The following is a 27,601-nucleotide window of genomic DNA, read 5'->3' as shown; positions in this document are numbered from 1 at the left end:
ACTCTGCCCCATGCAAACTGGCTCTTCACATGTAAAACGTACGAGACTGTTTGGGGTGAAGCACTATGTAGGTAAGTGGCCAACTCTGCCCCAGCATTGCTAGCATTTCAGAGTCCACTATGCATCTCACACCCCAGAACTTTAAAGGAGATCTGCAACAAGCCCAGAAATGCTTCTCCCCACGCACCCCACTGTGAGTGTCAAACACAGTGGTTATACGCCATTCCGTGCCCCATTTAATTGATGTTGTATGGGTTGGTTCTGCATGCAGCTTGCTCAGAGGTTATTTACTGTCGTTCACCATTGTGCACCGGGACAAAGCACAGACTGTGCACATGACTCGTGAGCCAATTTGCACAGTGCTGGTAGCAGAGGGCGAGTAGGGCCGGCCTTAACTCTGGCACCCCTGGGGGACGGGAGGGCACCAAACTGCGGTTGCGCTGCCACACCAGCACGGGGCAGCCTTTCAAGGGCTGCTCCAGGCTGGAACGCCCAGCGCCATCAAGAGAGCAATAGGGCGCCTTCACCACGCTAGCTCGGTCCGGCCCTTGAAAGACCCCCCCAAACTGGCGTGGCAGCGGAGCTAATGTAGCCCCCATTCCTAATGCCGGCCCAGAGGGTGAGGACAGTAACACTGAACCCACTGGTTTGCTCAAAAGGACGTGCCCCTTAGCTCACTGCAAAGCAGGCACTCGAGCGTGCCCCTGTTGAAAGCTGGTGCCAGTTATTCTTCGGATCTTTAATCGAGCGTGCTGGAGGTTGGGACAGTAGAATGGAGGGGGCTACAGAAACGTAATCTCACATACAAAGCACTAAAGTGTATATATATATATATTTAAAGCACTACGAGGAGCGGCTGTAGAACAGGAACGTGTATACACACGCGAGTGGAGAGGGAGTAATGTTGCAAACGTGTTCCCTCACAGCAGAGTAAAGATAGGTCACTTCTGAACACATGATGCAAACAACTGCCAGTGAAGGCCAAGGCGTGGGGCCAAATCCGAAAGTAGACCGTACAGAGGGAGCCGCTTCCTGTGTAAAAGTGTGCAGGAGGGCAAGCAAGAAGGCCGCCCCCATGAGAATAGTCGCCTATCATCAGGAGACGGCCAGGCAGCAGGAAGCTGAAACACTAAATGCCCACTGAAAATCTATAAATCCTTCTTTGTCAGCAAGTGGCTGATGTGAGGAACTGGCGTTAAAAGGCAACAAGGTGATTGTCACTTCCCTTGTTGTATACAGAAGTGTTAAGCGCAGCTTGTTCGTAGAGTGCTGCAAAACAAGATTTAAAGCCCCAGAACGAAATATAGAAAGGAGTTTCTTACAGTGTTATAAGACTGCTGACTAGGAACATGGGGGCAGTTGCTGGGGGCCTCCCTGAGGCTCGAGGCCCCTTTTAACTGAACAGGTTGAAAAGCCCTGTCGCTGTACCAGCTGGCTTGGGCCAATAAACCTGGAACAGCGTCTGAGGATGGCTGTCCAGATATTTTGGACTACAACTCCCATTAGCCACAGCCAGCAGAGTGAATTGTGAAGGATTATGGGAGTCCTAGTCCAAAACATCAGGACAGTCACAGGTTGCAGATCTCGGCCTAGATAAAGAGCTGCAGGAAGCCGTGAGAGTGGTCATTGGGGGGAATCTCCCACTTGCATTATAAGTTATGGGTTGGTGTGTGTTTATACACACTCGCACACCGAGGCCCCATATGCACACATCCCTTTTGTTTGAGACATCCTATCTCGTGCGCCTGCGGTGCCCCAAAGTGATGCATACGTGTTTGTGATTGTTGAGCATCTTTGAGAGGCCGGCTTTAGCTGTCGCTTGCACATTTAAAGATGGCACATTATTATATTTTCTTATTTTTGATCTTCCCTTGTGTTGGTGAAATCAATTAAAATGGTCTTGCAAGGAAGGAAGATGGCCGGTTCATTTTACGCCAGTGGATATTTTCTAATTCCTGAGATCTAAGTTGGGTGGGTAGCAGTCACCCAGCAAAGGAGTACTTCTTCAGTGAGTAGCAGGACATGATGGTCTGACGAATCAACTTCCGGGGCACCAGTGGTTTAGGGGTGAAAATCGGTTTCTAAACCATCAATCAGTCCCACACCTCTAGTATACCAGAAGGGATCCGAACAGATTGGAAACCCAAGCAAAATATAAACCTCCATGTCCAATTTTGGTAACAAACGTGGATGGAACAGCATGATTATCTCCACAAGGTCGTGGATCGTTGGTTAGTTGCAATTATTACCCAATGATAAAAGGGACTGTCCAGTCAAGGTTGTATTCAAATATCTACTTTATTATTATCACAACAGACCGTTCTAGCAACACTATGAAATACAACCCGCCCTGTAAAGGAATGCAGAGGACAGACAGTTTCAAAGCAGGACAAGGGATGCACTCTGGATACTGACAGGAAGGTAGTCGGTAAAGGAATACATCGCAATAGTTCAAGGATACTTGGTTTCAACACAAAAGGAGCAATGGGTCGTAAAAAATGTCACTAGGGGCCTTTGGAGAAGGACCAGGGGGACAGACCCACAACGTACCATGTGCTTGTAGAAGTTCTTGGTGCTCGACAGTGTAGAGTCGGTTTCAGGGCGCTTTGCTGCTTTTGCACCAGTTCAAGGCGGGAGACAGCTGCAGGTATCAGACAGCAGGCGGTTCAGTGAACGAGGCTGGACTGCCGGCTGCAGGCTGGCCTACACGGCGGCTTGGGGTCAGGAATTGTCTCAATGCTGGTCGGCGGGTCGGAAGCACAGGTCGAGGCGCCTCAGACGTCTTTAGCGACTGCGGCGTAACAGTCAGTGGTGCAGTCGGTTGCAGCTCGCGGGGCTCGCCAATGTCTTTTAAGGCAGACGTCAGTAGAAGCACCAATCCTAGCATCTTCACTGAGCTTGTGTCGTACACTAAGGCAGATGGCCCAAAGCTGAGTATAGTGGTGCAGGCAGCTGCCTTGTCCTTAGTCTGGTTCAGAGACTCTCTGGTACTTCACACCAAGGAAGCTTGCTGCGGAGCCTAGCAGGGCACGCTGTGTGCTGGCTGGCTACCGGTTCTGAAGCTGCTGGAGGCCCCTAGGGGAGGGATCTTGCTTCCCTCTTGGAAGTCCCGGCCTTCTTTCACTGGCGGAAGACGTTAGGCAGACTGTACCTTGAGCCAGGGTCCAATGCAGAGTTCTTCTTGCCACTACTTGCAAAATCTTCAGATTATCTGTACAAAAGAGGGGCTCAGCCCTCTTTTAAAGCTGAATGGGCTACAGTGATTGGTGTAGGCTAAGCCTACCTTATTGAACCAATCCTGGGTCCCCACCAACAATCTCCTGTATGCGTGAAGTCATAACCAGAGTGCTTTGCAACAGAAAAAGGGGTGAAAACATGTAATACCAAGTCTCATCCTTATTCCTGTCTGTTGTGGATCAAAGGGTCTCTCTAGTTAAGGGAGCTCTCTGTGCTTCCCGATTAAGGTGGCAGGTCTCCCTTGAAGCTGCAGCAAAAACAGACTGTCTCCTGCAAACCACATTCTCGTACCTTCTGAGTGGGGTCCCCCCGCGGGTGTTGCCTACTGTAAGCACAGTCCCAGACATGACAAGTAACTGCCCTTGATAATGAGGGGCGGGAGCTGACTTCAGGTTGACACAGTGCATATCAAAGGTCTTTGGGGTTTCCAGTCTCTTTTGTCAGTCCTGCGACCAGGCCCCTAGTGGGCCTGTTTGTCTTAACTGATTAGTATAAGAAGCTGCCACCAGCAGCTAACAAAGGACACAGTGGATCCATGGAGCCTTTGTTAATTAGGCTGGCCGTGGCAGGACGAAGGTTTGGTCCTCCCCTTCCGAGATGCCTCGATGTGCTCTTTGCTGTCATATCCCAAATAAATATGACAGGGGGGACGGCGTCTGTAGGCTGAGTCCACCCAGAGTACAAGGGTCTAGGTGTAGGTTGTGCAGTGAGCATAGGAAAATGGTGCCATGGGTTTATAGTGATAAGCATTGAATGCAAAAGTATCGAATGCAAAAGCCTAAAAAAAAAATCCATCGAATAAATACATTAAAAAATATATATATGTTAATGGGGGTTCCCCCAACCCCTGTTTTTTAACCCATGTTAATAAAAAAAAACTTTACCTATCAAAAAAATGTTTTTTTTTTTCAAGGCTTTTGCATTCCATTCGATGGAATCACTGGATACCGGTTCCATGTGTTACTACCCCCGCAAAAATATCGCCATACTAAAGTATTGCCATATTTTTGCGCCGATATTTTTTTTTTTTGTTTTTTTTTTTCCATCCCATTTGCGCCGATATTGAGCCATGGAACCTGCGGGGGACACCCCTGCAAACCCCATCATATTTTTAATGGAGCTGGTCCCTTAACCCCATAAATTATCCCTACTAATAATATCACCTATGGCCTTACCCCACGACCATCTATATGGCGATATTATTAGTGGGGATAATATTACCGGATACCAGGAAAATGTTTGTGGATTAGCCCCACACGTTTTCCGGAAGTTCATCTACCATCATTCCATTTCTTTTTAAATAAACATTTTTTTAAAAAACAGGCGCACAACCATCGTGTGGATGCTGGAATTCCTCGCATATGGGCAAGCAAAGTGTCTACTCAAACACCCATTGCATGGCATGGGGATGGAGTGGCATCCAATGTTGGCTGCCCTCACTACCGCACCCCTTTGGATACTTGGCAATTTTAGGAAGGGCTGGTGGTACAGGGGCCGTTTAAAACCCGACATGCGATTTACTCTTTCCCCAATCCTGCCAGCCAGCACGTCTGAACATTTATGGCGGTTCTCCTTTAACTGCTCAGGAGGGTGCATTGAGGGTAAGTTGCTGACTTTCTGACCTGGAACATGGTTTTTCTGTACTTCAATGTCAGCTGGGCCCCGCTCCCTGTACTGTACAAAGCAGCACCTCATTTTCGAGGGTGTCCCCCCCCTCGCGCCACAGTTGTCCCCGCCCCTGACAGCTACAATCTACAATTGAAGGGTCTGCTGCTTTTTAGAGCCAAGTTTTTCCGTTTTTTTTAAATGCACACCATAAAATGAAGCACCTAAGCAGTTTCCACAGGAGGAATGCCAAGGCTTTCAGTTGGCCCGGAGCTACCTGGGGGTGAGCCCTGGCAGTCTCCTAAAAGTAGCTCTACCATAGCTCCCCGATGTCCCACCACACCAGTAAGCGCCATACGGCCCTCGGTGCAGTGCAGCAGAAGTTGTGTGCACTTCCTCTCGCGAGGCTTGAGGGACTAAAAGAGCAAGTGTCGGCCCCACTGCAGCCGCAGCCCTGATTAAAAGGGCCTGCCACACGTTGCATACTATTTTTAAGGGGAGTCCCCGCTTGGTCCTACCACCGGCCACTGAATTACTTAGAATACATGTACAGACGCAGAGGGGGCACGCCCATCAACAAACTGCAGGTTTGTTAATGCCTGTCCAGTGCTCAAAAGCTGCCAATGTAGACCTGCCCGCTATAAAAGGACCCTGCCCACCCCGAGTTTGAATGCTGCGTTCTCTCCTGAAGAAAATCAAGACCATCATACCAGAAAACTACAGACCTGCTGGACAAACCTTGGTCCTCTCCTACCTGGATGGTGACAATGCCCTTTTGGAAGGCATTGCAGCGGCTACTATGGTACCCACATCACAAAGGACTGTGAATTTAACCACATCACATGATCCTCATCGAACTGCGCAGGCTCCTGCTGCAAGCTCTTATCTTCAAATCCTGCTGCATCATCTACAAGTCTGTCACCCTAAAGTACCCAAGTTACCTCGCTGATAAGCTCAGCATCTCCGGAGGCCTACAAGCTACCAGAAGTAAACATATGTGCAGACTTGACTGCATCGATGCAGGGAGGAAAGAATCAAAAAAGAAGCCTTCTCTGTCTGCACCCCAAGACTCTGGAAACTCCTCCCCGTCAACACCAGACTCACCCGTCTGCTTTTGCATTTCAGGAAGAGCACATGACCCTCCTCTTCAAGGAATGGCTCGTCCCCAACACCCAGGTCCACACTCTCCACTCCCTACCCTACTAGAGACTGCCCCATGCTGCCAAATTGCCTGCCCTCCCCTGTTAGCTCTCCGCTCTTGTATCTATGCTTCCCTCGCCGTGTCCTTTCCCCTATAGATTTGTAAGGTCCACACTCCAATAACATAATAATAATAATAATGTTTTGAATTTATCTCATTCCCACTATTTTTTTTCTTCTAGTTTCTTCTTGGGCACAACCGCTGTTACAACAGGCATTGATAGACTCTACAACATAGGGTGGAAAGGGCTACGAAGTTATCGTAAGAGTGAATAAGGATAGCTCATGTGTTAAGCGCTTGCCTCAGATATGGCATCAGCCTACTCAGCTATTCATCCTTCCGAGGCAGACCGATTGCCTACTATTAAATTGAGTACTAATGCTAGTATTGCAGTGCTTACGAGTAGGGTGGTCGAAGATTAAATTCTATATAAAAACGGTGGTTTTTGTTATTAAAAGAAATCGGCTTTACAAACTTACTTTGTAGACACGGAAATGAGCCAGGAACGTGAAGGACCTCTTCAACGCATCAAAACGCTTCATCTTGGTGTCCTCACGTCTGCCAAGGCAACAAGTAAATTTGGGACATATGCAGAAGCCTGGGGTGGAGTAATGCTTATTCGAATGGACTCCTAGATTTTAACATGAATGAGCATAGCAGTTAGACGTATGATCCAGTAGGCCTGTTTTTGGCACCCTTCTCCACAGATTTAGACTCATCCTCGTACGAGGTGGTGGCCAATGATGGGTTTGTTGCTTTCTGGGAACACTTAGATTTGGGTGGCTCAAACGTAAGGCTTGCGCTTTCCGAACACAGCTACAATGCAGCTCCAGGAGAATAGAAGAGCAAGTCACTAAGGAACACTGAGCTGTGAGTCTTACGTAGCAGTCCAGCGTCGGGCGCACACCCGTGATTTCAGGTCATCCACCTGTGACGGTCCACAGAAGCCGAAACATTTTGGCCAGATCCAAGAAGCCTTTGGTCTCAACTCACCATCCTTTGGTGGACCATTGGTGTAGCCCACCCAAGTCCAATGCCTTCTGGATGTGAACCTTGCATTCCCCCAGCAGTCTATACGAGCGCTAACATTTACCCAGACACGATGCACTCCTCACTCAGCTGAAGGTCCAGATCCAAATCAAAGTGGGTCTCCGGTCCGAGTCCTCTGGAGGGGTTCCTGTAATGAGTAGCTGGTTCCAGGCATAAGGCCTCACACGCACTCAGCTCAGCGTCTTCCAGTGGTTCATGGGAACCTTAAGTTTAGCCATCTCCGGTCTATGCATCCCTGAGTCGTTGCTCATCGTCCTCCAGCACCCCAGGGAGTCAGACGGGAATAGTTCACCCGGACCCAACGTGCTCTCGATCCCAGCTAAGCCCCCTTCCGCCGACTGAGATCCAAAGCAGACTACACCCGGGTAGATCCCGTGCCCTCCACGGAGAATGAGTGGGCGAGGGCGGTTTAATCTGTGGAAGGCATCTGGGACTAGCTGCAGGTCCCACCCTGGCTTGGCAGACCCAACAGTCCCTAATGCGAAACAGCGTGAGCGACTTCTCCATCAACGGGAAGGGAGGGGGGGCCTCATCGCGTTCCACGGGATCGAAAAACGCCAAAACAGTATTTTAGGATTTGAAAACAATAAACAAGGCCCTGGTCCAGTGAGCAGCAGCTGCAGCCGGACAGCATTGATTCAGAGCCCATTGCTGGACTGTTCATTCCCGCCAGCTGCGTCCGGGACTCTCCTTGGAGGGCCAGTGGTCTTCAGAGTAGCTGGGGCAATCCAGAGGCGCACAGCAATGCACCTGCTCCGCTTGGCACGGGAGAGACGGCGCTACACGGGCCCTTTACCCTCCAGGGCACAGCTGGGACAACCCAAAGGCACAGTGGTCGCTCGTGGCTCTGCACCAGAGGTGGCAACTCCTGAGGCACAATGCAGGACCCTGGCCTCATCCTGTGCTCCCTGCCCATCTGTGGCACAGCACAGGCGAGGGCACCCCAGTGCAAAACACCTCTGCAGAGCGGGAGGCACCAGAGATTCGCACCTCAGGCCCTGGGCTCCCACGCTGCCCCCAGCCCGACACTGCGGCTGAACACAGGCCGGCTCTGTGCTATTCCCGGAGAGCACACAGCATTTGATCGGCTGCCAAGGGCTCCGGCTGGCGCGACGGGGGCTTCCTTCCGGCTGGGCCTCTCGGTTGGAACTCAGTAGTGCTCCCCCGCTCCTCCCTTCCAGCACATTCCAACACACAGAGAGCAGTGTCTGTGCCAGGGGTGGGCACCCTCTCGTGTCCCCATCGAAAGGGATGGAAGAGCGTCCACACCAGGGGCTTACTGTACACAGCACAGTGAGAGGGTACCCACCCCTAGCACTGATCCAGTCACCATCGAACGGGATGCCAACTCCCTCCCAGCAGGGGCCAATGTCAACATAGAAAGGAATTAACCCCCGCCGCCCCCCCCCCCTCTTCGCATCAGGGGCCATGCACAGGGGATTCCTCACACAGCACAGGGAGAAGGTACCCACTCCGAACACAGAAAATGTCAACATAGAAAGAAATGCCCCCCACACTCCAAGCAGGGTGTGTGTGCGTGTGCTCACCTGGCTTTTTTGAACTTTTTATATGAACTTGAATGATGATAGATCAACATCTGGAATATGTGTGGGGCTAATCCGTGCACATTTTGCTATGCTCATCGCACAACATAAACCTTTGTACTCTGGGTGGACAAAGCCTACAATCGCAGTCCCCCCTGTCATATTTAGTAGGGATAGGACTGCCAAGGGTACACCAAGTCATCTCAGAAGGGAGAGGCCCAAACCTTCACTCTGCCAAGCCCCCATTATTAACTAACAAAGGCTCCATGGATCTGCCCTGTCCTTTTGTTTAGATATGTAGCTGGTGGCAGCATTCATATATGACTCAGTGTTGAATACAAACAGGCCCATATGGGGCCTAGCTGCAGAGACTAACAAAGGAGACATGGAACCCCAACACCCTTTCATATGTACTGTGTCAACCTGAAGCGAACTCCCGCCCTTAGTATCGATTGACAGTGAAATGTCATGTCCGGGACTGTGTGTATTACAGTAGTCATCCCCGTAGGTAAATCACATTCAGAAGGTATGAGTACTTGGATTGACCGTGCTAGAAAGTCTGGTCTCACCGCAGTTTCAAAGGAGACCTGCTGCTTTAATCAGGACCCACAGAGAGCTCCATTGATCCACAACAGATAAGAAGGTGAGTGGTATTTAGTATTACATGTTTTCACCTCTTTACCTTTTCTGTTGCAAAGCACTCTGGTTATGACCTCATGCGTACAGGCGATTGTTTGCAGGGGCCCAGGATTGGTTTATTAAGGTAGGCTTAGGCTACACCAATCACTGTGGCCCATTTGGATTTAAAAGAGGGCTTAGCCCCTCTTTTAACAGATCATCTGCAGACGTTGCAGGGAGGGATATTCTGAATCCAGAGGACCCTCTAGCAGCTCCAGAACCGGTATCCAGCCAGCACACAGCGTGCCCTACTAAGCACAGCAGCAAGCTTCCTAGTTGGGAAAAGCCAGAGTCTCTGAACCAAACCAAGGACAAGGCAGCTGCCTGCAACACTCTCCTCAGCTTTGGGCCGTCCGCCTTAAAGGATGACACAAGCCCAATCAAGAAGCTAGGCGCAGTGCATCGTCAAGCATCTACCGACGTCCGCCTTAAAGGACATTTTCGAGCCAGTCAAGCCCCTCGAGCGGCAACTAATTGTTGTTATGCTGCAGTTGCTAAAGCAGTCTGAGAAGCCTCAACCAGTGCTTCAGAAATGCTGACCAGCACTGAGGCAATTCCTGACCCTGAGCCGCCGGGTAGGCCAGCCTGCAGCTGTCTATCCAGCTTCACTCGCCAATCTGCTTGCTGCCTGATACCCGCAGCTGTCTCCCATCTTGAACTTTTTCCCAGAAGCTGCAAAGCACCCTGAAACCGACTCAACCTTGTCAAGCACCAACAACTCATACAGCACAAGGTACATTGTGGTTCTGTCCCCCAGTTCCTTCTCTGAAGGCCCCTTGTGACATTCTATGATCCATTGCTTCCTTTTTGTTAAAAACCAAGTATTCTTGAACTATTGCGATTAATTACTATACTGACTACCATCCTGTTAGTATCCAGAGTGCATCCCTTTTTCTTCTTTGAAACTGTCCTCTGCATTCCTTTACAGGGTGGGCTGTATTTCGTAGTGTTCTAGAATTGCCCTTTGTGATGATGATACTAAAGTAGATATTTTTATACAACCTTGACTAGACAGTCCCTTCTATCATTGGGTAATAATTGTATTTTCGCTGTTTTGCAACTAACCAATCATCCTTAACCTTTCGGAGATGAGCCTGCCGTTCCATCCACGTTACCAAAGTTGGACAAGGAGGTTTATAATTTGCAAAACAGAGGGGGGTCTGGGAAACTCTCTACCAGCACAAACACAGCCCATTGACTTGTTCTTTAGCTCACTGTCTTTAGCTCACTGTCCAATCTGTTCAGATCCTTTCTGGTGTAATAGAGGTGTGGGACCGTTTGATTGGTTTGGAAACCAATCTTCATCCCTGGACCACTGGTGCCCCTGAGGTCTATTTGTCACAGCCATGCACATGGGATTCCACATATAGCATAGTGAGAGGGTACCCACTCTTGGCACTGACCTTGTCACCGTAGAAAGGGATGGCAACTCCCTCCCAGGAGGTGCCATTGTACAGGGGATTCTACACACAGCACAGTGAGGGGATAACCACCCATGGCACTGACAATTCCAACATAGAAAGGAATGAGGCCCCCCCCCTGCTCTTACCAGTAATGGCCCATGCACAGGGGATTCCACACACAGCACAGTAAGAGGGTATCCACCGTTGGCACTGCTGGCACCGACTTAGTCACCATCGAAAGGAATGCCCTCCCCCCTCCTTTACCAGGAGGGGACCCTTGCACAGGGGACTCCGCACACAGCACAGTGAAAGAGTACACAGCCCTGGCACTGACAATGTCAACATAGAGAGGAATTTCCCCTCCCCCCCTTAGGGGCCCGTGGACAGGGGATTCCACCCATAGCACAGGGAGAGGGTACCCACCCCTGGCAGACAATGTCAACATAGAAATGGATGACACTGTGGAACAAGCTTTCGAGGCGATTCGACCATCCGCACTGGGAGAGTGCGCTCGCCTAGGCTATTTGATTTTTTGTTTATTTAAAAGAAGGAATGATGAGAGATTAAGCTCTGGAAAATATTTGGGGCCATTCCCGCACATATTTTCCACGCTCACCGCACTGCAGAAAATTAGTCATGTACTCTGGGAGGACACAGCTTACCAGCACCGCCCTCCCCTGTCATGTTTAGCTGACACCCGAAAACTCTGGGTACATCAAAAGCCTCTGGCCGAGGGCAGCCCAATTAGCATTTCAAGGGCCCATGGATCTGCATCTCCAATTTTACACCTTGCTGGTGGCGGCGTTAACTGACGAATGTTAATTAGCAGGCCTCAAGGAAGGCCTGTGTGCAGGAAGTGATAATGGAGACCAGAGACCAACACCTCTTTGTAATGCAATGTGTCAACTTGGTACTAACACCCCTCCTTGGTATGAAAGGGCAGTGAATGTCCTTTCTGGAACCGCTCCTTTCAGAGCAGGGAAGTATGTGAATTGTAGGAGACGAAAGTCTGCCTGCAACTCCCTACTTCAAAGGATGCCCATGTTGTGATCAGGCGCCGCATAGGGCTCAGTTAATTAGGGAGACACTTTGATGTACAGCAGACAGGAAGATGAGTGGGGCTTAGAAGAATATGTTTTCATCCTTCCCCTGTCTGTTGCCAAGCGTTCTGATTCTGACCTGAAGCATCACTGAAGATTGTTGGTGGCGACCGAGGACTGATTCATTAAGGTGGGCTTAGCCTGCACCAATCACTGGGGCCCGTTTGGCTTTAAAAGAGGGCTGAGCCCCTCAATGATCAGATCATCTGAAGACTTATCAAGGCGGAAAAAGGACTAATTTGGACCCGAGATGAAGGTATGGTCTACCTTACATCTTCTGCCAGTGAAGGAAGGGCAGGAGTTCCAAGAGGGAAGCACTACCCCTCCCCTAAACAGAGGGAGATACCAGACTCAGAGGACCCATCCAGCACACAGTGTGCCCTGCTAGGTTCTGACATCAAGCTTCCTAGGTGGGAAGTGCCCGAGAGTCTCTGGACAAATGACAAGGCCTTTGCCTGCCTGCAATAACTCTCCTGAGCTTTGGGCTGTCCGCCTTGAAAGGACAGAGGCCCTGCGAAGAGGCTGGGAGGAGTGCCACATTCGCATCATCCAGCGTTCATCTTTTAAAAAAAATAATTATTTAACTTGCTTGACTTTGCAATACAGAGACTGAGCATTATCTGGTATCTTAGAAATCAACAATTTGACCACGCAGGGTCAGAGACAGGCATCACATACGGCGAAATCATCTGGAGATAGGCCAAAGGTCAAGCGGCCGTGGGGAATTCAATCTTGCAGTTCAGGAGGAGGGGGGGTAATCAGTACTGCTGTCACCATCAGACATCAGTGAATGCAGGTAAGAACGAAAAGGGGGCCAAATGTTGATCGGTCTGCTGGACAATGGCTGTAGTGCCGACCAGCGTTCTTCGGGGTCGGAGGCCCAGGTTACTGCACAAAGCCATTGATCTATAGTGGGGGCCGCTGGGCATAACCAGAGAAGCAAAATACAGAAAGACGCTAATAACATGCAAAGGCCTGCTAGCTTCCTGTAGCAGCGGCGGAGGTGAGGAAACTCATGCAACAAACGGATCCTAGGGTTCCACTGAACCGTACAGTCCAACATTAATGACATTGCATAACACAGTCCCTTCCAAAAGGCTGTAACCCTAGGGCAGGCCCAGATCATGTGAATGTACCCTGCATTATCAAGAGTTGCATCTATGGCAATCTGAAGAGGGTTCCCCTGACCTACGGTGCAATCTAGCTGCTGTATAGTGATAATGATATAAAACTTTAAATTGGATTAGCCGGAATCTTGAATTCAGGGACACCTCTAGAGTGTGACTGCACATGGACTCCCAGATCTCATCTGTTATGTCAATCCCCAGGTCTCTGCTCCAAGCCTTGTGGGGCCTGTCGAGTGGTCAACATGCTCGCTCCTGTAGGAGTCTATACAGTCTGGATACACCCCCTCGAGCCAAGGCGGCACCCATAATCATAGTCAACAGTGGTTCGGCGGAAGGAAGTGAGGGGAATTCCTGCCAGTTTCACTTACGCCTACGGCGCAGGCCAGCGTATTGCAGCCATTTGGAGGGGGGGCGAGGGTGCACCTTCACAATCGGGCAAATCACGCCACTAAATGAAGGACCCCTCAGCGAAAACATCACGCAGAAGGCCCAATCCAGCCGCTGTCCAGCTGTTTGCGGCTGCTTTGTCCATTGAGGGGGAGCCTGGCAGGCAGTTACCAAGGGGAAGTCACCATGAAATGGGTGGGGGACACCAATCTGCTTCCAGATTCTGTCCCATGCAAACCCTTGTGGGGTCCATAGCTTCCAGTTGATGAACCACAGAGGGGAGTATCGGGGATCGGACAACTCAGTGCTCAGCCGCCTGGGACTCCAGTTTGATGTGATGGCGAGAACTAAGAGGGTCAAACCAAAATGCAGCAAAATGAGCCCGAGATGCCAACCAGGACCTCTCAAAGTTTGGGGCAGACAGTCCCCCCCGGACTTATAGTCTCGCCAGGGTGTCTCACTTCAACCGGATTGCGCCGGAATGCCAGAAAACTGTTTGTTTGTTTATTAATTTATAATGCGCGCCAGACCCAGAGGTAACCGGGCGCAGCAGAAAGAATAAGCAAAGCTTACAATGTCACAAGAATCTGGAATTTAAAGTGATACAGAATTTACAAAGATGCAGAAATGTACAGTATGCATACTTTACATTGATGCAGGTATAAGCAAATGGTTAAAGACGATTAATATAAAAAGATGCAATAAGTTTACATGCAATGTTAAGGTTATATACATTTGTTGATATATTTCTAATAATACATATATACGATCCAGTTAGGCTAAAGATACAGCGGTATCTAAAGGGGTGACTACAAGTTATTAGAATTGATGTGTTTGATGAAGTTCCTTCTGAGGTTTTAGAGCGGTTGGTCTGTTCTCAGGTTACGTGGCAAAGAATTCCATAGTTTGGCAGCTATCACAGGGAAACTGATGCCGCCAATGTTGGCGAGTTTAGATCTTGGTACTACCAGGCAATTGGAATTGGCAATTCTTGTAGGTCTGCTAGATATTTTTCTCTTTATTTTATCGGTCAAGTAGCTAGGAGCAGCATTGTTGAGAGCTTTATGGGTCAGGGAGATAATTTTTAGATGAATTTTGTTATCGGTAGAAAGCTATTTATGTTGGCGTCTAATAGAGGAGATATGCTCCCTTTTATTTATACCAAGTGCAGCTCTTAGGGCATTGTTTGTAGAGTTTGTAGCCTATGGGTGATGGCTTTGTTGGCACCACTGTAAAGGGCATTACAGTAGTCGAGTCGGGAAAGTATTAAGGCTCTCGCCAGGATCATACAGCTGTCGTTGGATAGGAAGGGCTTACCTGCTCTTATTAATTTACAGGTATATGCTGTGGTTGATACTAAGGAGTTAACATTTTTAGTGAATGACATGGTAGAATCAAGGTAAAAACCAAGCGTTTTTATCTCCCTAGAGACCTTAATGACATTGCTGTCTATACTGAACGGGGAGTAGTCAAGGCCTAATTTGTTGATATTGACCAGCGTGCCCAGAATGATCAGCTCTGTCTTATCATTCAGGCAAAGACCATGAGATGCCATCCATGCCTGAATGATAAGATACACCCTATTCACCAACTCCCTGTCCTTACTATGATACCCAGAAAGTGGGAGGAGAATCTGTGTATCGTCTGCATAGTTAGTGTAGGTGATACCTAGATGGTCCAAATCATCGAAAAGAGATTTTGTGAATATGCTGTATAAGGTTGGGGAGACACAGGAGCCCTGGGGGACTCCACATGTAATAGGTGTAGGGTCTGCTGCTGCCGAGGGGGAAAAAACTCTCAGTTCTCTCGCTAAGAAAGGATTCTATCCATCCGATAGCCTGGGTGGAGAAATGAGCAGCAGAGTCCAAATGTCTGCAGAGGACCTTGTGGTCCACCAGATCGAATGCAGCTGAGAGATCAAGTAAGAGGAGGAGTGCTGTCTTTCCTTGATCTCTCAGTTCGTCTATTTAGGTCTTCAAATCAATGAGGGCTGTTTCGGTTCCATGTAGTGGACGGAAGCCAGATTGTCTAGCTCCCAGTAACTTATGTAATTCAAGGTGTGTTTGAAGTTGTGTAGGCAACTTTGTCCAATATCTTCAGTCAGAATGGTACCGTGGTAACCTGACGGTAATTAGTAGGGATGAGAGGGTCTCTGCTTGTTGAGAAGCGGGAGCAGCCAGGATTGTTTAAGTTGGCCAGGATGTTGCCTGTAGAGAAGGAGGCATTGATAAGGTCGGAGATGAAAGGTGGTAAATCTCTGGCAGCGTCTTTAATTATCTGTGCTGGGCAGATATTTCCTTTACAATTGGAGGGTTTAAGGGAGAGGATGATTTTCTCTACCTCTATTGTGGTGGTTTTGGTGAAGGAGAATTTGTTGGTATGGCCGTTGAGGATAACATTAGGCGGTGACTTGGGCTGATTAGGAAGGTTTAGTGAGTCTTTTATTTTGTTGGGTTTTATTTTGGAGGGTATTTATTTTATTTGCTAATGCATGTTGGATATCTGCACACCAGGTCTGATCCTTGGTGCAGGTGTTTGGTGTGGCAATAGGTGACTCAAGTTCTTTCAGTATGGAAAAAAGTTCCTTCATACTTGAATTAGAGTTGACAATGCAATCATTATAGGAGTTTCGCTTTGCCAGACAGACTTCATTTTTATAGTGGTGAGAGATAGAGATTAAGTTAGCCTTATTCTCATCAGTTGGGCATAGTTTCCAGGTCGATTCACATTTTCTCTTTGTTAGGCGTAAGCAGTGGTTGAAGTGTACGAAAAGAAGTAGTGGAACTATGTTCCCTACTGGCCTGCACCGCTCCCCACAGACCCCATCGCCGTGCCCCCTCCCATGCACAATAAAACCCCAAAACACATGTGCCTGCTCTACAAGGAAACGTCCTGTGCAGTGCACTGAAAGTGCAAGTTCCAACACTTTTATTTTAAAACAAAACCGTTCCGGAACGGTTTCTTTTTGAAATAAAAGTATAGGAACGGTAAAACTTAATTAAAAGAAGTAGAGGAGCACTGCTCCCGACTGTTCCCGCCCACTTCGACCACTGGGCGTAAGGCCTTGAGTTCCGGCGTGAACCATTTATTTAAGTGGGCCTTAGGTTTACTTGTTCGCAATTTAAGTGGAGCAATTTTGTCCATAGTATCAAGCATGATTTTATTGTATTTGTGAACTACTACACTAGGGTCTAGGTTGTCCGGCAGTGCATTTAGAGTTGGGAGGATAGCAGGAATAATGTTGTTCACTGTCATGTTCTTTTTATTTCTGGTTAGGCAGGATGGTGCCGTAGGTAGGGATATGGTGGATGGTCGGGTGGTTAGGGGATTAAAGGACGCTAATGAATGGTCGGTCCAGGGTAATGGCGAGATGGAAGAGATGGCGGCTGTACAGTTGGAATCGGCGACCCAATCTAGTATTCTACCCTTCAAATGGGTAGGATTGTTAATTTTTTGGGATAGTCCTAGTGAGTTGTGTGTGTTAGCAATGGTCGAAGCGTGCACGTCTGCTTGGTCATTAATCCTAGGTTAAAGTCCCCTAGTACCAGCATTTGTGAGGTGGTTTTAGCATTGTTGGATAATAGGCTGTGCAGATCCTCCACAAAGGTCCCAAGTGGGCCCGGTGGTCTGTAGATTAGGTGAATGGTTAGTGATTGGGTGTTGTTTATAGGGAGTTTAGCGGTAAGATTGAAAGGTTTGGGTGGAGTCTAGCCTTAACGATAAGTTTGTTTTGGATATGATGGCAATCCCACCTCCGCGGGAGCCCTCTCGGTCTTGCCTAGATATAGTATAACCGTCGGGGATGGCCAACATAAGTGACGGCCCTGCCACGTTATGTAGCCAGGTCTCGGTTTTAGCAATGAAGTCCAAGTTGGCTTCAGTGATTAGGTCAGCTATATCAAGGGCGTGGGCAACTATTGATCTTACATTAAGGAGCGCTCCTTTGTAGGAATGAGCTTCCGTTTCCACTTTGATTTGTACAGATTTAGGTATACTTCTAGCACTAGACTTAAGCTTAGATTTAAGGATTTGGGAATTTGTTATGGCTAGTGGGGCAGAGGGAAATCGGTAGCATTACATTCCCTATTATGTTGGCGTTTCATTTCACGTTTTATAGGAGGGAGAAGTCTTCTAGGCGGCTCATGTAATTTGTTGACTCTGGCCCGTAGTTTGTTATTTTTATCATTGGTCGAGCTGGGCTGGGAAGCATAGGCTACTGGTCCTGGTATGACATGGTACTTTGAGCAGACATGGGCAGAGTTGTTAATTGCATCTGACATATTAGGTAAGAAGAGTACTGATTCGCATGGGGGGACTCCAATGTGGTAGTCTTGATTGCTAGTGACAAGGAATGTAGACATGGCCATTATGCAATATATACTGAATAAGCTTAACATTATGTGAAGCTACCACTGCAGTTAGATGGGTAGAAACCGTACAGTGCAAATGCTTCGAAGGCTATGGTGTAAATAGCCTAGATAATATGAGTTCAATGTATGAGATAGTCCAAAATGGTGGTCTTGGGGATGTGAAGCGAGCTGGGAGGGAGGCACTAGTCAGAGTAGAGCAGGACAGTCAGGGCCAACTATGAGGTAAGTATCAAGTGTTCTTTTGGGTTAACTGACATGCAGGTCCCATGGGTCTAAGTGGGACTGATTACTACTAATGGCCTGAATGGGCTGGAGCTCAGGCAATCTGGAAGCACTTTTACTATTCTAGTAATAATTGAGCAGGTTTTCAAACAATCTAAATGCTGTTATGCTAGCATAGGCCAGAGTATATCAGATTCTTAGGCAGTCTAAGTACAACTGTGCTAATGAGGCAATAATCGAGCAGGTTTTCATACAAACTTGAGTAAGATTTGCTAATATAGTCAGAAATATGGTAGATTCTTGGGCAGTCTAAATGCGATTTGCTCTTATAGCCAATAAACAAACAAGATTTCAGGAAGTCTAGACACAATTTGCTAACATAGTCCAAGATATAGTTCTTGGGCAGTCTAAATGAAATTTTCTAATTTAGACAAAAGTCAGGCAGGTTTTCAGACAATGCTAATGTGGACAAAAGTCAGGTAGGTTTTCGGACAATATACATACAGTAGTGCTGATATAGACTATGGTGTAGTGGAATCATAGGCAGTCTAGATACAGCTTTGCTACTGTAGGTCATGACCAGGAGGGTGATCAAACAGTATTCAGTACAACTGTGCTGCTATGGGCAAATATGAGTAGGAAGTAAATAGCCGGTATAGCAGGGTAGGAACAGTAGAGCAGAGCTTGGACCAATAATGGGATGAATGACTAGGGATACAGCGCGCGGGGGAGACAGGCTTCCTTCCCAGTGAGGAGTTCCAATGGCTATGGTAGCGCACGTACACGTTACGGCAAGTTCAGGTTGCAGGTTAAACGGTTGCTTAGGTGGGTGTCTACAAAGTTATAGGGTACGGACTGCGCGCGCGTTTAGCGGGCTGCAGGTTAAATGTGGTATGCAGACAATAGTGCACTGAACAGCAATAGTAGTGGTCGGAGTTCTATACATAAACAGAGCTTATCCATTGCTGTGGAATGAGCGTAGAGTCACAATGATGAAGTACGAGTACACGTTTGGTGGCAATGGTGGTGCTTTATAAGTCTGAGTAAGTTACCTCGTGTGGAGCCAGAACATGGCAGACAGGGGGGTCTGGCAGACGGCAGACACAGGCACAAAACAGGCATGAAACAGGAACTAGCCTTGTTTCTGTGGGCCTTGGGGAGGTGGGCCGGCTACGATTGCCGGCGGCCAATCGGAGATGGAATAGGCGAGGCAGCCTATCAGGAAGCAGAGCCTGGGCCTAGTTAGGCTCTGTAAGCACACATCATAAAGTGGTCGGCCATTTAGTGCGTCTGGGGTACCTCGTGTACCTTGATGGTGTTGATGGTGCGGCAGCAGCGTTTCACACTAAATCACGGCAGGGGCAGGCTGATCTTTGTTCGGTATCAGCGATTCATCGACTAATGCTGTTGCAATAATAAAATATTGATTTTTGAATAGAAGTGCTCCGATTTCAGCGCTTACCTATATTTCTGCATGGGTGACATGGATATCATGCAGGGGGCCCGCTGCTCCAGCAGGGGCGGATCCTGGTCCTAGAGCTCCTGCTCCTAGGCTGGGTGGGTGGTTGATTACTACAGTAAATTGCTTGAAAAATGCAGTCCCTGGCCAGAGCGTGACATTAAGGAATCTGTAGAGGAGCTCCACCATTTTAAGGAGTGCAACACGTCCCGCCACTGTGATCGGCAATCTAGACCAGCCCATCAGTTTCTGCTTAAGTGTCGATAAGTAGCCCCCATAGTTGTGGTCATATAGCGAGGACTGAGGGTGCGCAACGACCACCCCAGGTATTTAAACTTTAGTGGGGACCAAACAAACCTAAGGGGATTCTGTGGCGCAACGATAGCGTCTGTCAGGGGAAATAGCTCGGGTTTAGAGCAGTTAATCCTGAGCCCCGAGATATTACCAATAAGGTCATCCTGTCTAATTAGTGCGAGGTTCACCTCTAGAGAGCAGACATAAAGCAGTGCATCATCCGTATAGAGTGAGATGACCTCCGGCGCTCCTGTGAGTCTCACGCCTCTGTGGGCATGTTTCTGGCGAATCCTGTCAGCCAGGGGTTCAATAGCTACTGCAAATATCAAAGGAGAGAAGGGGCAGCCTTGGCTAGTCCCCCTAGCGATCTCAAATTGGATGCCACTGGTGCAGACCCTGGCCACCGAGGAGGCGTACAACAACTTCACCCATGACAGGAAACGGGGACCAAAGTTATTCCTCTCCATTACGGCCACAGGTACCGCCAGGAAACAAGTCGAAGGCCTTTTGCATGTCCAATGTCGCAGCCACTGGCTGGGACCCAGGATCTATCCTGGCCATAATATTGAAAAGGCTTCTTAGATTAAGCGCCATGGAGCGCCCCTGTATAAACCCAGCTTTGTCCGGGTGAACGATAGATGTCATATACTGGGCCAGCACATTGGCAAAGATCCTGATATCGCTATTTATCAGCGACGGGGGCAGCTAAGAGCAGAATTGAGTGGGTGGTTTATCAGGCTTCAACAACATGGAGATGATTCCTTCACAAAGTGAGGGGGAGGGAACAACCCAGTCGCACACGCCTCCTCCCAGACGGCGGATAGATGAGGCGCTAGACGCCACCTGTAGCACTTATAAAAATCAGTAGTAAGGCTGTCAGAGCCAGGGGTCTTCCCTGCCGAGAGAGAGTCTATAGCTCTCAGTATCTCCTCGGTAGCCATAGGGCGATATAGAAACTCTCTGGCCTCATCAGATAGTATCGAGATAGGGAGGTCATCTATGAACGTGTCGATATCTGAGGGGGGGCCTGAGTCGTTATCTGCATATAGTGATTCATAGGAGGCGCAAAACTCCCAGTTAATCTCAAGTGCCATATGAGCCAGAGTTCCATCAGTCCTCTCAATCAGGGGAATGTGATGTGTGCCATTTTCTTGCTGCACCAACCTGGCCAGAAGCCTGCCGGAACGCTCTCCCTCCCAGTATCGTCGGGCAGATTGAGGGTCGTGGAGGAACTTGCGCTCCCGGTCCGCATGCCCTCTGAAAGTGTCCAGGGCGGCTCCAATCTGGCTAAGTGTAGTGGTAGAGCGGGATGAGGCATACAATGATTCAAGCTGCGCAAGCAGACGCTCATTCTCCCGGATGGACCGACGGATGACTCCTAGGATCCCTGACTCTTTTGCAAGGGCAACCCCATGGATGTATGCTTTAAAGGCTTCCCATAGGGTGGCCTGAGAGCCAACTGTGCCGGTATTGATCACAAAAAACTCGATGATGCTTGAACCGAGCTCGGATTTAAAAACAGAGTCAAGCAACGCGTCTGGTTTGAGTCTCCATGAGCGTGTCGTGCCACATCCAGCATCCCAGCTCAGAGAAACTGTGACTGGAGAACGATAGGAGAAGGTCCCGGGCAGGATTGACACTCGGTCTATCCGGCCCACAAGGATATCCGATAGCAACCACTGATTGATCCGCGAGTGAGAATCATGTACAGTGGAGTAGAAAGAAAATGTGCGTGTCCAGGGGTGAAGCACTCCCCAAACATCGACCATGTACAGTGAGGCATGCGCCTCTAGAATGGTTTAGTGGCCCTAGTCAACTGATGGGGTCTGAAACCGGATCTATCCAGTTCGACGTCAACTATGGTGTTGAAGTCCCCACCCCAGAGTATAGGGACCAAGGGGAATCGGGCCAGTAAAGAGACAATTTGGGTTCATCCATATTTGGGCCATATATATTTAGGAGGAGCACTCTCTATCCATCAATAAACCACGTATTAGGACATAGCGCCCCAATGGGGTCTATATGTGTCACTATATGAGAGAATCTAAGGGACTTATGCACCAGGGTCATCACGCCGCGACTGTGTGGAGTAGGTGGTATAATAGAACTGCGTGCGCCACGACTTAGCAAACCTGTCGCAGCCACCTGCCAGTGCAGGTCTCTTAAAAGAACAGGAACCAAGCTCTGTGTCGTTCAGCATAAATCTGTAGTGTATGCATCTTGATGGGATTGCCTAGCCCCCTAGTATTCCAGCTCATGAACACTAGCCCTTCATCTGCCATCGAGATGGAAGACCAATATCAGCTGTAGTCTGGGCCAGACCAAAAAGCGGGGCTTCATGGCGTAGCCAAACCAGAGATCATTTTCACCTTATTCCCACAATCGCAAGCCCAGCAGTGCTTTAAACTTTTGTCCCTCTCCTACCCGCCTCCCAATTGGAGGAGTGAAACCCCAGTTGAACATCCAACAATAAAAACGAAAATTGCAGTTCTGCATGGGGGCTGTGCGCTAACCAAGGTTGGCTTCAGCACAGACGTGAGACATAGAAAGGCATAATACGGTGCACATATCGGGATAATCAAAACAACACTGTAGGAAACGTAAGCAGCACCTGTGGGGACCTCCTGCAGACAGATGGGCAAGGCCATATTTTAAGGAGGATCAGGAAGGGTCCTCACGGTGCAATGAAGAATAGCAGCTAGCTGGGGAAATGCTCATCAAAGAGCCTGGAGGCTCGATGGTGAAAAAGAAGACACTGTCTGCATGTTCGATTCTCAACAGTCAGCGATACAGCCGGATGCAGTTCGAGGACTCAACTGTCTTGAAATTGTCCTTAAAAAGATGGACGCTGGGGTGCTATCTCACGCAAGTTAAGATGGCTGCATGAGATTTTAGCTCAGTTCGCCTGGTGGCTTCACACGGCACATTCCACCTATTTGCGTGCACGGAGACACTTTAAAACTGGTGCAGTGGGGAGACTAGGCACCCGACAGCTCACGGCCTCATTTTCACATCCGGAGGGGCCTCACCGCCACATGCCTGCCTGCTTGTCTTCAGGGCCCTGCCCGCCCTCTCCAACTGGTGACTCTGAAAGCTGTGTACAGCTCCACCTGACCCCGCCTCTGCTTTGGCACGGAGTACTTGCTGCATTGACTGCTTGCCTCCGCCCCCGGTGCCTGGAGGCGACATCCTTACCTGGCAGTGGATCCAGTGACCACTCAGCCGCTCCATTGAGCCTCTGACATTGGGGGACCGGCAGGGTGTCTGGGAACGCGGCCCCTCTGGCCCAACATCGATGCGGCTCCTGACCTGACACTGCAACCTTGCCCGCTTACTTGGTTTTGCCCGCGGGACAACCCAGACTGCAGCTGCTGCGGTTCCTGAACTCCTGCCTGCCTACCTGATTCTGCAAGCGGCCAGCATTCCATTGCCGGTGCCTGTGCCCCTGGGTTGTCGCTGCTTGGCCCCGGTCCCTGGCCCACTCACTCCCTGGCCTGGATGCTCTGCGCTGGTCTTGTGGCCCTGCCCGCGGCGCTCCTGGATAGAACTTGCTCTTCTCCCGAGTGCTCCGGCCCGTTTTGCCATCTGCATTGCAGGTCCCTGGGTTGTTCGAGCGGCAGCCTGCACCCTGGTGGGGACCCCACATGCAGAAGACTCCTGGGCTCACTGGATGACCGTTGAGCCGTGTCAACGATGGCGAGCGGCATGCGGCTGAAAGGGAGGCCACAACTAGACTACCTGCTGCGGTGAGTGAGACATGCGCTGGTGGCTCCTCTCTTCCTGCTGGGCTGTCTCTGGCTCACTTCCAAGGCCCTTCGCTCCACCCGTATTTCATCCTTCTGCTGCCCGGGTTCTAGCTCTCTCCTCTGGGCCCAACTCTAATGGCAGGCGCTCTGCCTGTGCCACTTGAAGCCACAATCTGCGCCTTAAGGGTGACTTGCCTGCCTCCACCCGCCGTTGCTCCCTGTGGGCCCCGGTCATATGGGCATTGTCAGTATGTATTGACTTGTTGCATGGAGCATGATTCACCAGCTCATGTCCTGAACGCTTGTGGGGGAAAAGGTTTTGTGCACCATTTTTGCTAGTCTCCAGGGAGGGAGATCCTTAGCCACCTCATTGTTACCACCGCCAGCCACCTTACAGCCCCTTGGCACATTCGGCTTCCTTGCTCCGGACCTGGTGAGCGCCACTGCGGCCGGCCCCTGCCCCTAACTCTTTTATCCCCTTGGTCAGCTGCTCTGCGGGTCCGCATTGCCAGGCGGTCTTCACACAGCCATACTCTACTTAACACTGCTTTTCCGGTGCACCTAGGCCCTTGGACCATCGGACTGTACAGTCCTACTGGTTAGGGCCCTCGCTCTGCATACGGAGGGTCGGCCTTGAACACCTCTTCTTTCCTCCTTACCAGTGCCAATACCTCACTGAAGCATTCAGCTACAGCTTGATATATAACTTTGTGCGGCCATGACTAAGGGGGCGGGCAGGAAGCAGAACTCTATTAACATGTTTGCCAAATCAAAATTCAGGCCTGTTGAGGCGCAACCAGAAGCTTAAGTCCTCCCTGCAGCGTCAACCAAACCCACAAAACTCCACAAGATTGATGAGTGCAGGAGGGGTTCACAGCACTATACACGAAGCAAGACGATATGAGCGGGACAATATGCTCTTTCAAAGCCTGGATGGAGAAGACTGACACCTGGGTCACGGAGGTAGAGGCTAGGGTTGGCTTAACAGAAGATAACATCACAACACTCAGGACTGAGGTGGCCTCACTGTCCAGGCAGGTCCAGGTGGTTAATAAAAAGAACGAGGACCTGGAGTCCAGGTCGAAGGAGCAATAACCTGCGCATAATTGGCGTTCCTTCTCTCTCTGCTGGACGGCCCTAAGCTCTCACCACAGTTCACGATGGAACGGGCCCACCGAATCCCTAGCTGCGAAACCCAAGCCCGAAGCTCCTCCCCGCCCTATCATACCCAGAGTTTTAAACTATTGCGACAGATGCGCTGTTGCGTGCGGCCAGAGCCAAAGGCGAGTTACTACTTGGCTCCGCCAGGATCCATCTGTATCCGGATTTCTCCGTTGCTATCCAACAGGTGCGCAAGACTTTTCCGGCTGCCAAGAAACGTCTTCAGTAGCTAGGAGTTAAATACTCCTGCAGACGTCCGTCCAACCTCGCTTGACGAACTGCCTACTGCCGGGTACCCGCAGCGGTCTACCGCCACTAACTCCGTCTCACGGGCTGCGATGCACCCTGGAACCGCCTCGATGCTGTCGAGCACCAAGAACTGCTTCAGCACCAGGTACATTGTGGTTATGCCTCTTGGTCCTTCTCTGAAGGCCCCTAGAGACAGTTACGCCCCTTTGCCCCTTTGGTGTTGAAACCAAATAATCTTGAAGTATCAGACTGATTATGCTACCAACTACCCTCCTGTCAGAATCCAGAGTGCATCCCTTTCCTTTGTGAAACTGTCTGTCCTCTGTGTTCCTTTACAGTGTGGGTTGTAATTGTAGTGTGCTAGAACTGTCTGTTGTAGTAATAATAAAGTAGATATTTGTATACAACCTTGACTGGACAGTCCCTTTTATCATTGGGTAATGATTGTATTTTCGCTGTGTTGCAACTAACCAATGATCCACGACCTTGCAGCGATAAGCCTGCCGTTCCGTCCACGTTACCAAAATTGGTAAAATTTACTTGTATTCCAATCTGTTCGGATCCCTTCTAGTGTACCAGAGGTGTGGGGTTGATTGATGGTGAAGTGGAATGAGGAAGTGCACCCCCTCATCACCCTCCTATAAAATGCATGATGCAGAAGGAGGCCAGGAGATACCGAGAACGCCCATGCTATTTCGGACCAATTCCTCCAATGATAGACAAGTATGTTGAGAGGTACCCCATCAGCGAGCCCTATAGGCCGAGAGCTGTACAAGTCTACCCCAGAGTGGACGAGGAACCTCAGGCTGCAACTAAAGAGACTCTGATTGACAGTATCGATTGAAACGCCAAGAAGGCCTGTTGCTGACGTCGTTAGAGACACCATGACTAAGCAGCGTTTGACATGACGCACATGTGCCATCCGCACACCGGGACACAAACACACACTCTAACACACGAAGAACACGGGCGTACAGTTCTATGGTTAGAGGGAAGATACATATACATACTGTCATTGCTTTTATTATTTTGCCATTAGCCAAACGGAGCAACTCAGAAACTGCAAGAAGCAAAGAGATCCAGAACCAGCTTGCAGATGCTTACATGCAAATTAATCTTATGGAACTGCAGGAGCAATTATGGGACCTGACAGAACAGAGTGTGATTAACCTATGGAGAATCCAGAATAGCACGAACATGCAGAAGCCACGTTATGGCTTAGGAAAATTACAGCAGGCCACAAGACTCTCAGGCTGAACAGAGAGCAAACGTGTGAGACAGGACCCGCTGCCAAGGCCACCAGATACTGATGAAATTCTATTCCCTGAATGACAGTAACACCAGCTGCAGTAAGTGCGAATAATTCTTCATAATTCAGAGCTGCAGAGCTCCAAACCATGGTCTCTGAACACGTGACCTGGCCGACTCGGACAATGGAGAGCAACCAGTGCTGGGAAAGGGAGCCGATCTCACGTCGCCAGACAGAAGCTTGCAACAAAGATGCTACAATGTGAGACAAGTGCTGCACGAGGTGAACGAGCACTCTCATAGTCTAAGGTGGTACACACAAGTTACAATGCAGACACATAGTCATTCTTATTATGTTGAGAAGGTACACTAAGAGCAGAGAACCTTTTCAGATCCCAGGCCTGGGGAGGTCAGCTCTAGCCAATCACAATTCAGGCTCCTGGGGGTGGGTAGCAACAGGCAAGAACCAATGGTAAGACCCTCACACTGCAACCTTGTTATAGATAGGGATTTGGGGATGGACCAGGCCAGCCACCTGACATGCTAGAACCAGTAGATTAATATCTATATTGTCCACTATAGGTGGACTATTACTCAGTACCCAATCCAGCAGTCCAATAGGTTTTCTGGGGAAGGGCCCAGGTTGTGATGTCACTATGATGTAACTTTAGGTCAAAAATGGCCTGCGAGCCAGGAGGCGTTGAGGTCCATAGATTTCTTCTGTCCCTGTACTGATCCCTGTTGGTTTTTGCTGTAATAAACCAGTTTGAACTTGCCGTTTGACTGAGACCTACGTTCCTTTTGGGGAAGGTATTGGGCCTTCCAAAAGTCTGCGAACTCCTAGTGGCCCTCTGGCATACCTGGAAGTTTATCCCCAACAATTGTTTAGAAATAGATATTCATCCCTGGACCACTGATGCCCTGGAAGTTGATTCATCACAGCTCCCCCTTACCAGTAGGGGCCCGTGCACAGCAGATTCCACACAAAGCACAGTAAGAGGGTACCCACCCCTGGCACTGACAATGTCAACATCGAAAGGAAAGACCTCCCCCTTCCCTTCCAGCAGGGCCCGTGCACAGGCGATTCCACACACAGCACAGGACCGGCCCTGTCACGCATGTGATATGTGACCCTCCCATGTGTATTGCCCTTTTAAGATGTGGGTCCCTCCCAATGTGTGATGCCCCTTTAAGATGGGCCATGACTGTCATGGCCTAAGCTAATAAAAGGAGCAACTACAGGCACATGCATCAGAACGGCTGCAGACTCACTGTCTATCATACTGGGCCTGCAGGCCTACATCGTGTGATCACATCCCTGCTGGTCTGGGCCCCCCAGTCTGGTGCCCCGGGTCCAGCCAAGGCACCCACCATCCAGGATGCTGCCAGCATCCTAGGTGCTCCAGCACCCAGGCTGTGTCCCCACAGCCTCACAGGGTCCTGCCCTGCTACCAAGTAAGTCCAGGTGACTCCGGCCACCAACATGGTGCTGGACCCGCCAGCCCCACAATGGCGATGAG

At 49.6% G+C, this 27,601-nt stretch overlaps 1 protein-coding gene across 7 annotated transcripts in view; it reads right to left on the bottom strand.

Annotated features, from left to right (window-relative positions):
- The window catches only part of TNK2 (tyrosine kinase non receptor 2), a 503,525-nt gene that overhangs the window by 361,923 nt on the left and 114,001 nt on the right, over positions 1–27,601 (bottom strand). For 2 of the 7 annotated variants that reach the window (XM_069617504.1, XM_069617508.1), the window contains exon 1: positions 6,523–8,143. The exons of 2 other annotated variants lie outside the window; for them this stretch is intronic. In XM_069617504.1, coding sequence (XP_069473605.1) covers positions 6,523–6,585 — 63 coding nt within the window. In that variant the 5' untranslated portion in view covers positions 6,586–8,143. Of the gene's footprint in view, positions 1–6,522; positions 8,147–27,601 lie in introns of those variants that run through there. 3 more of the 7 variants (XM_069617507.1, XM_069617502.1, XM_069617506.1) reach the window with 3 other exon arrangements.

The sequence above is a fragment of the Ambystoma mexicanum genome, chromosome 10 (genome assembly GCF_040938575.1).
Source record: "Ambystoma mexicanum isolate Mex_15411 chromosome 10, UKY_AmexF1_1, whole genome shotgun sequence".
NCBI lineage: Eukaryota > Metazoa > Chordata > Amphibia > Caudata > Ambystomatidae > Ambystoma > Ambystoma mexicanum.
This window is presented reverse-complemented; position numbering and strand designations above follow the sequence as displayed.